A 12,500-nucleotide genomic window follows, 5' to 3' on the forward strand; every position below is an offset into this window, starting at 1 on the left:
TTCAGTATTTTCCCATCTGAAACATTTTGCTCTGAAGTCTGCCATTTCGTAGTTCACTCTGCCCACTGGGATGAGATACACCAGTTTACTGACAGTTCAGCAATTCCTTTATCAATATACGTCACAATTTGGCAGGTTGTTCACTGGCTGTTGTACTCATAAATCACTTGACAAAATATAAAACAAACATTTTAAAATATGCAAAATCCATAATGGTTTTACATTTAGTAAAAATGTAAATGAAAATTATTTCTGATGCAAAAACACAGGAATGACAAATTAAGGCATATTTTGTAGCTGACCTTAAGAACACTTACACTTACTGTAAGTGAACACAAACCAACTTCATAGCGTAAAAGAAACCCTGAAAATAGCCACTTTCTCTGATGGTTGTTCATCAAAACTAGTTTCAGCTTAGCTGGGAGTAGCCAGTGAAGAAGAGTGGTGAGACAGAGTGCTGCTCTCAGTCTCTCAGATGTTAGCAGCGGGTCAAAAGTCGTTCTTTGCAAAGCAAAACAAGGTCTTTTTAAGTCTGAGTCACCTCTCTTAAAATCTTAGAGTTTTTCAGATGACCTTTCATAAACATGCATTTCTCTTTCCTTGGAGTCTTTCTGGGCTTTTGTCCTCTCTGTTGCTCTTAAGTTTTCTTATGCAAAGTTTCCAGAGTCATGTGACTTCCAGTTTAGTTCAAGATAGATTTTCTATCTCATACCACATCACACACTGCTAATTAGGCAGCGAGAGAGAGAGAGAGAGAGAGAGAGAGAGAGAGAGAGAGAGAGAGAGAGAGAGAGAGGCAGTTGCTACGCACTAAACATTGAACCGTGGTCAGCTCTACACAGTTCTCTGTGCATACGGTGCTCTCTCTCTCTCACACACACACACACACACACACACACCACACACCACACACACCACACACGCACGCTAACTCACTCGACAAAAGAGAGAGAGCGTGAGCAAGAAAGCGAGAGACAGAGGAGAGCAGAAACAGAGCAGACGGAGGAGCTCTTACAGGGAGCGGACTGGTATGGCTCAAGGCTCTGACAGTAATGACACAAGCTACACCACATCTCCATCACCGGGCACCAAACAGGTAAGACTTCTCCATTCTGTCTCTTTCTCTCTTTCTTTCTCTCTTTCTTTCTCTCTCCTTCTCTTCCTTCTCTCTCTCATTCCCTCCCGCTTCCAAACCTGCACGGTTGTTTCTTATTTGTATTTTTGCTTTTGTGCTTTTACACTTAAAGTGAAGTTTTCCTTTTGCATGCAGTTCAAATTCACACACACACACACACACACACACACACACACACACACACACACACACACACACACACACACACACACACACACTCAGTCCTACACAAATGGTGTATTCCAAACTTTCCTTTTGTTTGCTCTCTGAACTCTACATTTACTGTATCTATTTTTCACGGCGCTTGTCTCTCTTTCTCTCTCTCCACGTGAAGTTATTCATTCATTCCATTTCTCTGCGGGCATCTACTCACCTGAAAGGGACAGCACCTTACTGCCACACCACTACCTCTACTGTGAGATTAATGACAACACACACACACACACTCTAGGAGGACCATCATGTTAAAGTACTTAGAACACTGTAGATCAGAGCCAGTAAAGTAGTGTCTGATATTTTTTTGTATTTTTGATGCTACACTCATTGCTCTTGTATTAAACCTGCATGGGCAAACACTTTTGCATGCTATTTTCTTTGATCCATGTGAACTTTTTCAGGTCATATATTCCATGAATAGTTCTAAATGGTTCTAAATCCAAAAGCGTTCTTAATGTTCATTCAAAAAAAAAAAAATCACTGAAAATGAAATGACCTCTTGAAGTTAAAAACTGTTTCTGTGTCAGTCTGTGTGCTTTTTCTGCAACAAAAGCACCAATACTGTAACTAAGTAAATTACTTGCTCTTTTAATCTTAGGTCTGTGTGTATGTTCTGATTAGTTTGATACACTGGAGAGAGTGATGATATCTCACACACCTCCAGCACAGCCTTTTGTGAGAGCCAGCTGACATATGGGTCACTGTCATCATGACCTAACACCTGTCATAGTGCAAAAGTGAATAGTGAACTGCTACAAACAATGTTCTGGAATTATTCAGCCATTCCTTCAAATCCGAGCACAATCTGGCTCACTGTGGAACTATAACCAATAAAAACAATAATCAAACTGTTGACCAATCAAATGGATGGTTGCAGTACTTAAAGAATGCAAACATTACTGAGATCAGAGTAAGATATAAATCAAGTTTCTCTGTATGTTTATCTGGAGAGAAAAAAAACATTCAGAGAAAGACAAAGAGGGCTTTGGAGATACAAGGGGGAGATACAGAGTGAAATCGAGAGAGAGTGTTCTGTTAGAAAGGAGAGTGAGATGGTACATATGAGAGCTGCAATGTGTAGTGAGTGATTGTGAAAGTGCCGTTAGGGAGAGAGGGAAGGCCGATTAGAGCTAGCCACCACACCCTGGACCACTCATCCCCACCCTCAACCACTCATCCCCACCCCTGATCACTCACCCACACGCTGGAACGCTCATCCTCAGCCTTGACCACTCACCCCCACCCTGGAGCACTGGACCACACACTGGACCACTCACCCCCCCAATCTGGACCACTCATCCCCACTCTGGACCACTCACTCCCACCCTGGACCACTCATCCCCACTCTGGACCACTCACCCCCACCCTGGACCACTATTCCACACACTGGACCACTCACCCACACCCTGGACCACTCATCCCCATGCCTAACCACTCACCTTCCACCTGGTGTCACTCACCAATGCTCTGGGCTTGAGTGCAGTCAGTGCCTCACAGATACACTCTGTGTCCTCCTGCCCTCTCTGAAGGAGCATGCCGTTAGCAAGGCCAACACTGCTAACTGACTCCTGGCGCCTTTAATACATCAACGCCTGTGCTAACATTTCTTGGTGAGAAGCACCCCTCTAAAGTCTGATAGATGAAAAGATCAAGTCAGAGAGAGAGACAGACAATATCAAAGGCTGACAGAGTGACAGAAAGAGACAGAGAAAACTGTAGAGATGAGAGAAAGAGAGACAGAGTTGGAGTTTCAAAATATCCCTTTTAAGAGTTGAAGTAGTCCACTGACTAAGGTCTGAGTTGAACAGTGAAAGTGTTTACTTGATCTCAGAAAGTTTTCAGTTCCAGTCTGATCTTGGACATGCATTCCTGATGTGAACGAAGAGTTAAGGTTGGGATTAGTGTTGGGTATATTGTCCGTACTCCTTCCAACAAGCTGCTAATCACAAGATTTCACATCTCTTGTACTCATACTGACTGATGTGACTTTTTGCTAAGAGTGGAGACCAGAGACACTGTATAGGCAGGCAGGGGCCTTGGTTCCTGGAACCCTGAAATACAGGCACAAACTCCACTGTGGGACACCTTGGTTCATCTGCATCTCCACCCATCCATCTACTTATCCATTAGTTAATTAGTTAGTTAAACATCTCTGAAAATCACTTTTCATTTTCATGTACTCTACAACGAACAGGATCACATATAGCTCAAACTCAGAAGCTCAAATGCCATTATTATTTTCAATAAAGTAATACTTTAACACCAGCCTCTACACCCACATTCAATGCACATGTGTGCACACACACACACACACACACACACACACACACACACACACTCGATCACACAGAGGGTCTGTCTGTGGGGAAGTTTTTGATGGAAAATGTGCTCTGATGTTGTTGTGGGTTTAGCAGATGAACGTCAACGCAGACTTGTAAAAAAAACCCCAAAAACCACAGACCTTAGGGAGAAGGTTATATCCACTAACTTTAATAATGTCAAACCTTCATCTTTGATCTTATTAGATACACAACTGGTGTGTGTGTTTTGTAGAATCCTTTCATAGTGTTTTGTTGGTAGTATCTGCGACTGTTTAACTGTAGGCAGAGCAACTGAAGTTCTATTATTGAGCCATTTGGTTCTGTTACTGAGCCATTTAGTTCTGTTACTGAGCCATTTAGTTTTGTTACTGAGCTGAACAGTTCTGTTACTGAGCCATTTATTTCTGTTACTGTGCCATTTGGTTGTGTTACTGAGCTGTTTAGTTTTGTTACTGAGCTGATCATTTCTGTTACTGAGCTGAGCTTGTTATGCTAGATGTTTTGAATTGCAGCACTGATTTTCGATGTAGAGTTTCTGCTATTGTCTGTGTCAACATTAAGATTGATAAATATGATTAATATGATTAATCAAGCTTAATATCTGATTGCTCAAGGCTACAGATTTGAACTGACAGGAGTTTCTTCTTCGGACTCTTCACCAGGGGTCAACAGACGACATGAGGAAGGTGATGAGGAGGGAGAAGAATCGCATTGCTGCCCAGAAGAGCAGGATGAGACAGACGCAAAAAGCAGACAGCCTGCACCTGGTAAGAGTGTTACCACTCCTGACACATTTGTACACCCCCCCCACCCCCACATACACACACACACACACACCATGGAATTAGCATGACTAGCATGTTGCATTTATGCTAATAGGACAGAAAAGACTCCTATGACCTCTGATGGAGGACATGACCTCTGGTGGAGGTTGTGACCTCTAGTGGAGGGATGACCTCTGATCATGTCCAAAGTTCACACTGTGTACTCTATCTTCTGAGGGCTGCCAAGAACATACAGTTACATGTAAATACTAACATAAGCACACATAGCTTGCACAGGGGAACAGTCCTGACATTGTATCGGGTCCTGAGCGTGAAGGGTTTGGGTCTGACTAGTGTGGATGTGAAAAACACTGAACAAAATCTTGTAGCAGCTAACCCACACAGGCATGCATAAGGAACACCCGACCACGCTGTGCGTCGTGCGTAAGAAACATGACCCTAAGGAAAAGTCTGCAAACTCCAAACGGTCAGATTGTAAGATTGTAAGAGTCCAAGCAGTGGAAGAACAAGCCTTCTGACATAGGCCTAACTGAGTCCAACTGATTCATATGGCTCCTTTAAATCCACATGATTCATATAGCACCTTTAAATCCAAATGATTCATATGGCACCTTTAAATACACGTCTGCACTAAAGCATGCATGGTGTCTTCTCCAAACCTCAGCACCACTGTGAGCTGGAAGTGCAGGGAGAAACAGGTCCACGTGAGCAGATGTGAGCAGAGTCATTCACGTGCCAGGTCTGAGTAGAGTGGTTCATGTGGACAGGTCCGAGCTGCGCAGTTTACGTGGACAGGTCTGCGCTGAGCGGTTCACGTGAACAGGTCTGAGCAGAGTGGTTCACGTGGACAGGTCTGAGCTGAGCGGATCACGTGAACAGGTCTGAGCTGTTCACGTGAGCAGGTCTGAGCTGAGAGGTGGCGACGGGCTTTACGGGTCCTGTGGATCCACAGCCAGAGCTGTGTCCTGGTGCTGCTACAAGCTTCGGAGGAACAGTGTATGTTCTCCACCTGCACAGTGCGTTTGGGTTCTCTGCTCGCTCAGTCCACTCTCCAAAATGTCCAGGACTCAGGCTGACAGAGTTAATGTCATTTATTTAATTTAAAATCTGATTTCAATGACAAATTGCTGACTCTCATGCCTTGATAACTTCTATTCATTGTCCTAGTGGTACTGTTAAAGGTGTAACTAGGCTAGAGTTAACTAACTAGGTGTAACTAGGGTAGGGTTAACTAACTAGTTACATGGACACCCTGGGACATGGACACCATTTTGTGGTCCACAATAACTGTCTGCCAGCGGCACACCGCTGGCTTGTTCTCCTTGTTCCCAGAGTGGCTGCCAGCGTGTGAGTTCTAGACATGTGAGATGCACAATTGTGAATTGTTTTTTACCTCTATGCAATATTCTTGGCTACATTATCATAACATTACACTTCATGTTCACATACATCCCTCTCCGCTACGTTAACTCCTTCTCTGCCATGCTAGCATCCCTCTCCGCCACGCTAACGTCCTTCTCCGCCACGCTAACGTCCTTCTCTGCCATGCTAGCATCCCTCTCCGCCACGCTAACGTCCTTCTCTGCAATGCTAATGTCCCTCTCCGCCACACTAGCGTCCTTCTCCGCAACGCTAGCGTCCCTCTCCGCAACGCTAACGTCCTTCTCTGCAATGCTAACGTCCCTCTCCGCCGCGCTAGCGTCCGTCTCTGCCACACTAGCGTCCCTCTTGGCTGCGCAAGCGTCCTTCTCTACCACGCTAGCATCCCGCTCCGCCGCGCTAGCCAGGAGGCACGAGCTCTCTTTCTCTTGTGTATTTACATGGAGCTCTGGTGAGCATGTGGCGATGCGTCATGGCTTCTGTCGAATTTCACACTCGGTTGTGTCTCTAGCTGTGTTGGCCTCCCATTCTGGCATTAATTCCACCGCGTGGGAGAAAACCACGGCAAACCTCACGATCGTGCGTCTAGTTAGACCCATCGTTACATCTCCGCCTCTCCGCCTCTTTCGGCTCTCCCTGCACTTCAGGGAGACAAAAATTATTTGCTCTCTTAGTCATTATTATTATTCTTGAATGTTTTTGTCACCTTTTTTAATAGTCCATATTACTTCTGTGTAATGTAATAAGAGGACTTCGTTCATCTCTCATCGTAAATTCTGACTCAGGACTCATGGGGTCTCCAGTCTCATTCTGTCAGTGCACTGAGGGTTAGCTGCGCCCCGCAACTGGGTCGTTATTCAAATCTGAACATCCTTCTTCACTGCAGTGTGTGTGTGTGTGTTCATTGACAGGTTGTTTAAGAACATTATTACTCATGTCTTTTCACTGTCTCAGTAGCAGACGGGACCACCGCCCATTGCTTGAGCTCTGCTGCAGTTAGTACTGAGAGTTTTTCAAATTAAAATACAGATTTATGCACATAGCACGTTTGACAACATGTGTTGTCCCGACTGCTAATGAGCAAGCCAAAGCCAACAAGGTAAAGGATGAAGAAATCTTGGCCTTTTAAACTCCTCAAAGGTCATTTCTGCAGTATTTCTTGGGTAGATTTTGAACATGAACTAGTCCGGTTTCCTCAGTGAAGCAGGTGTTCAAGTTCTACATGTGGAGCCTGATTACCTTATCATTAAACTGAGCTTGTTTGCAACTGGTAACAGATGAATTTGAATTTAGAAATTTGTGACAGTTGTATTATACATACACTAAACCAGACGAGGATCCCAAGATATCATTGTCAGTGTTGGGATAAGCTATCTATATATATGTTTTTGTATTTGGGCTTAATATATACGGAACAGTGTCCCACCGTAAACAGGCAGGACTGCATGTTTGGGAAGGCTCAGCATGAAAGAATATCTCTCTCACGTTGCACTGATCAGCTGTGTGCTTCAGCCTTCTTCTACAAGCCCACCTCAACTGATACGCCTATATGGTAAATGACAGTTGTGAATGTGTGTGCGTATGCGTGCGTGCGTGTATGTGCATGCTGCCATCATCATTGCTCTGAACAAACACACACACACTCAGTGTGGTTTTGCTCTTCACAGCCATGCGTGATAAACAGGAAGCTGAAATTTCCCTCCATATGACATGTTTCCTGTAGTAGGTCTGTATGCTGTATGTTTTGGGGCAGGGCCGCAGGGCACAAAGCTGAGCGTAGGCTACTGTCGGGGAGGCTCAGCAGTCATTTCTCGTAAGGCTGATTAGACCCGTGGGCTGCAGGAGAGCAAGTGAGAGCGTCAGAGGGGGATACCCCACACTAGCGCTGCCTGGAAGGCAGTGGAGCACCGGGGCTTCTCCACGGCCTGGCAGGCAGTTTTGCAAGCTAGCTGGAACTCTCTCTCTCTCCCCCTCTCTCTCTCTCTCTCTCTCTCTCTCTCTCTCTCTCTCTCTCTCTCTCTGTCTGTTATCTTTCTCACCCACCCCAGTGTCATATGAAAACATCACTGTTCTTTATCTCCATCACAGATTAAACACCTACAGTTTGCAACATTTACTTCTGTTCTTTTTTAATGAACATTAAAAATTAACAAGACATGAAAAAAAAAGAGTTCTGAGAATTTAGGAAAAAATAAATAAACGAATCATGAATAATTACACCGCCCTCGATTACACCCTTGTGTGCTTCATATAAAAATAAAGTCACTGAAGAGGACAGATTAAGTAAACAACCAGAATAAACTAGAATACACTACTGGAATAACCTAGAACTAGAATAAACTGCTTCATGTCAACATTAATGTGCTTCACATGCAGTAAAACTCTTAAATCTACCATTACACTGTACATTATACATTCTCACAATCCCTTACAAATCATGTTTATCGTACTTGTATTTATAATTCTTTGAACTAAATGCTGTTTTTTTGTTTTGTTTTGTTTTTTTTACTATTACTCAGGTCTACATATCAAGATCAAAAGTCTGTAGTCGATGGTGTACATATTAATATTCAGCCGTTTATTTTAGAATCACTTGTTTGAAACAAATTTAAAAAAAATGTTTGTTATTTGAAAGTGTCATATTGTTCGTACCGATATTACTCACTGATCTTAAGTCTAGAGTACTTGTCGTGTTGTGCCACCTGTTATTTACTGTTGCCTGTTTTGTGAATTTCCTTTCGCGTTAAATACGTGTTAGTGTTTAACAATGTCTGCTTCGGGTTCTCGGCAGGAGAGTGAGAGTCTGGAGAAAGAAAATGCCGCACTGAGGAAAGAGGTGAAGAGACTGACGGAAGAGGCAAAATATCTTTCAACTGTGCTGAGCAACCACGAGCCGCTGTGCACGGGTCTGAGTCCCGCGCCGTCGGACCTGCTGTACAGCACGCACGGACCGTTCCACCAACACATCAACGTGCCGCACTATCCGCTCTGACCAGCAGGGGCCGCTAGAGCGATGCATTTTCACAGTATTGGGTAACCTTGTAGTTCAGTAAGTAACTTAAGATAGTTATCAAGGGATATTACAGCAACGTGAAAATCAAATAGACCTACGAATCACCACTACGTGGAAGGGTACAAGCTTACTCACAATGTGGCCATCCAGATATAAAGTTTTAACAAAACAACAAACGTTATGTTCTTTGTGGACTAGTATTTTATGATAAAAACCTATCCGTCTACGTGTTGCTTTGGACTGAGATATTTTGGTGCATGACAATGACATGTTGAATGTTGACAGTTTTATTGTGTTTACTTCTATGATAGTATGAAACCAGCAATCCAGTGTTTTATATCTAATAATTCCTGTAGAGACTTGGCTCCTTCAGGACATTTATGTTCATTGTGTCTTTGATTCCTGAGTGCAGTTAAAGTATTTAGAGAGGTTTCTTTTTCTTCAGTATACTGAAGATTAGGTTTTATACTGTGTCTTGACTGAGACTGAAGTAGACTACTGTGCCAGGAACCTGAGACACGCTGTCCAGTTGTTACCAGTTCACAATGATTGCTTTGAAATCTTCAAATAATTGTCATTAAAGTCTCTTCTATGTACTGGACCAGGAGGTGGAAAATGTGTCTGTTTGTTACCCTCAGTTATGAGGAGATATTTGAACAAATAAAAATATAATGTAAATTATACACATACATACTGAGTATGAGTATTATTAATCTCAATATATGTTTCACAGTGGAGACAGTGGAAAAGAGAGATGATACCTAAAACATACTCCAGAGAAACATTATTGCATTTTAAAGCACTAATGATCCAAGACACATAAAAAGATCTGCTGTGTAGTGTGTGGTGTGTAATGTGTGGTGTAGTGTGAGGTGTGTAGTCACTGTGTGACAGATGAAGCTGTACTTTTCGTCTGCTGAGAAAATACCAAACTACCACAACAGACTTTTACAAACAAACTTGACAACGTTGTTCCAGGTTTCTAATATACAACTGAAAGAAATTACTTCTCTGCTGCAAAATGTGTTACAGAAAGCAGGGTTTGAACTGTAGGCTGGCAGAAGGTCTATGGGGTTGCCACCAGCAAATTATTTGTCAAAAGAAATTAGAATTTAATCTGTAGTTTCTAGGCAGAAGCAAGAGGTTCACTTTTCTTTCTTGTTCTTCACAGACGGGTGATACATGTTATGTTGCACGTCTGGACTGGGTGTGTTCAGTGGAAAGAATTTAATGTTCAAACTTGGCAAAGAAGAAAATCACTTCATGCTTTGCAATAATGAAGAAAACAGCAGAGGACACCCCAAGTCAACTTTTTCCCTCATTTATGGGGGATTCTTTTGGTGTTCTGGGAAATCCTCTCAATTCAGCCCTTCAGAGAATAAAAGACATGCCCCAAAACACTCCTCACTTAACTTTTCAGTCCTTTTAGATATTATTATTATTATTATTATTATTATTATTATTATTAGTAGTAGTAGTAGTAGTAGTAGTAGGTGGTGGTGGTGGTGGTAGTAATTGTAATGAAAAATGTTTAGTGATAGAAACAGCATAAATTGTAGTAATACTAGCAATTGTTTTGCTGCTGTGGATGTTAATTCTATTTTTCTATTTGTTACTTTTTCTCAGTCAAATTGCACCAAATATTCGGTAACACTAGTTAATATTGTCATGCCAATCACTGTAAACCACCGCAAACTGAACTGACATTCATAGAGACAGAGAGAAACTCAAGGGATCGTATAATATTCTGCAGGAATCAACGCACCCAAATTTGACTGTAGTGTAGCCCCCCCAAGTGTTCGTTACTGTTGCTGCTGCGTTAAGACGTTTGATGAGCATAATGACATACAAAGTACAGTGTAGTGATCGTTTATATTCAGTAAAAGTAGCATATATTAAAATACAAAAATATTAAAGAAGAAATCTTAGAGAAACCCTGGAGAGGTCCATCCATGTTCTATTCCCCCCAATGATTTCAAGAGCTTTTTTAAGAAATAGAGAACAACAGAGAAGCACAACATTGGGCACCTTTCATAAGACATTCCTTGTCTAGATTACATAGCCCACATAGTCACGTCTGCACACCGAAGCAGTGTCACTCATTTTGTGGGTTCACGCATCACTAATGGCTCTCTCCCTGAGTCTTCGCAATTCCCTGGAGCGATCACACTAGCAACCTGACGTTAGGTTTAGTTACAGCCGTGCTAGCAACACTGCCTCTACAGAGAGAGAGAGAGAGAGAGAGAGAGAGAGAGAGAGAGAGAGAGAGAGAGAGAGAGAGAGAGAGAGAGAGAGAGAGAACTGCCTCTCGATATGCCCGAGAGAGAGGAGGGATAGAGAGGGAAAGAGAGAAAAGATGGAAAGATGTAGAAAGAGAGATTTATTAGTTTGAAAGATACACATTCTGAAACGTCCACAGCCTTATCTGGATTCGGAGTTTGTTTCTTTGAAATACTTGAAGGAATACTATCAATGAAGACAAGAAATTGTCGATTGTTCCAGCGTGTTTCAGAGGAGATGCACAGCAAAACAGAAGTGTTACAACAAAAAGGTGAAAAAAATCATTTTCATAGTAATGTAATGACGTGAAATACAAGCTGTCCTGTTTTACTCAATTGTTTAAATTCACAAAGTTGTTTTACAAGTGCATTGCTGTTCACGGGTATTGCACGTAAGCGAATTTTTTTAGTTTTAAAGGTATCATCCTTGTGCCATTAAATTTAACCCCAGCACAGCTTTATTAAGGATTCTGCGTCTTACAATATTCATGTGCTCTTTTTTTTTTTTGGCTGATAGTTGCATCGGACGTTGCGACCACCGCGTTTAATATGATCAGCACTGTTGATGCACGGAAAACAGAAGACGACGTGGAGCACCAAACCGGCATATGACGACGTGGTTTGCCATGGAAACGGTGATCTGGGGAGGGCGAGAGCTCGAGACGGCAGACTAGGCGTTAATATGCCTCCTCGAGCACGTCTAAGAAGTGACATTGAGCCATCGAGACCCGCATTTTCCGTCATTAGCGCAGAGTGCCTTTCTAGAGCATCATCCCAACTTCCCTTTGGTGACTTGTAGATATCAGTTTTCCAGAGTTGTCCTGTTTGCCTGAACCGTTACGGACAGCGTCCGAAATGTTCCCGAAATTCAACTAGACCATGCGCCGACACCCGTGACACCGCCGGGAATCTTGGAGTCCTAAAATCAGTATTACTTCCCCACCTTATCCAGGGGTTCGCGTCCCTGAGGATGGCAATGCGTCCGGAGCGCACCCCAGACTGTTCCGTGACCGTGCCAGAGTCCACACAGACTGCGGGGCGCACGCACGAGGTGGCGGCGCGGAACCGGGCATGGTGTTTGTGTCTCCCGCGGTTGCTGCTCGTCACTTTTTCTCCCGCCTCCCTCGAGAGACTCTATCAAAACTATTTCCGGCGCCAAAGGCAGGACACGCTGCTGGCGCTGGTGGTGTTCGCCGCCCTCTTCAACGGCTACGTCATTGTCATGTGCGCAGCGCACTACTCGGCGGACAAGCTGGCCACCGTTGCGCAGGCGGCGGTGGCACTCGCGGCGGACATCGGCTTTTACGCGCTGTGCCGGTGCCGTTTGCTGCCGGACGCGGTCATGCGGGACGTCGTGCCCTACGTCTCGTG

The 12,500-nt window shown here is 43.5% G+C and overlaps 2 protein-coding genes across 4 annotated transcripts in view; both read left to right on the forward strand.

Moving 5' to 3' along the window:
- The first annotated feature begins 777 nt into the window (after positions 1-777).
- On the forward strand, positions 778-9,539 carry batf (basic leucine zipper transcription factor, ATF-like). Of its 2 annotated transcripts, XM_081695357.1 has the most exons (4): positions 778-1,096; positions 1,470-1,550; positions 4,335-4,439; positions 8,629-9,539. In XM_081695357.1, exons 1-4 carry the CDS (start codon positions 1,031-1,033, stop codon positions 8,827-8,829), a joined length of 453 nt encoding a protein of 150 aa, XP_081551483.1. In that variant the 5' UTR covers positions 778-1,030; the 3' UTR covers positions 8,830-9,539. The 2 variants fall into 2 exon arrangements, with proteins under 2 accessions (XP_081551483.1, XP_026885933.1); XM_027030132.3 differs by lacking the exon at positions 1,470-1,550 and having other exon boundaries at positions 786-1,096; positions 8,629-9,535.
- A 1,185-nt stretch (positions 9,540-10,724) lies between these two features.
- The window catches only part of adcy3b (adenylate cyclase 3b), a 16,956-nt gene continuing 15,180 nt past the window's right edge, over positions 10,725-12,500 (forward strand). For both annotated transcript variants that reach the window (XM_081695358.1, XM_081695359.1), the window contains exons 1-2: positions 10,725-11,401; positions 11,647-12,500. The exon at positions 11,647-12,500 is cut by the window's right edge and continues 229 nt beyond it. In XM_081695358.1, coding sequence (XP_081551484.1) covers positions 12,100-12,500 — 401 coding nt within the window. In that variant the 5' untranslated portion in view covers positions 10,725-11,401; positions 11,647-12,099. The remainder of the gene's footprint in view (positions 11,402-11,646) is intronic.

This window comes from Electrophorus electricus, chromosome 2 (assembly GCF_041902795.1).
Source record: "Electrophorus electricus isolate QZ-2024a chromosome 2, ASM4190279v1, whole genome shotgun sequence".
Taxonomy (NCBI): Eukaryota; Metazoa; Chordata; class Actinopteri; order Gymnotiformes; family Gymnotidae; genus Electrophorus; species Electrophorus electricus.

Excerpts from the sequence above, each read along its gene's own strand:
- batf (XM_081695357.1), top strand. The coding sequence starts at position 1,031 with ATGGCTCAAGGCTCTGACAGTAATGACACAAGCTACACCACATCTCCA. Across the intron at positions 1,551-4,334 it reads GCCACACCACTACCTCTACT|GGGTCAACAGACGACATGAG; the intron begins GTGAGATTAATG and ends ACTCTTCACCAG. Across the intron at positions 4,440-8,628 it reads AAGCAGACAGCCTGCACCTG|GAGAGTGAGAGTCTGGAGAA; the intron begins GTAAGAGTGTTA and ends GGTTCTCGGCAG.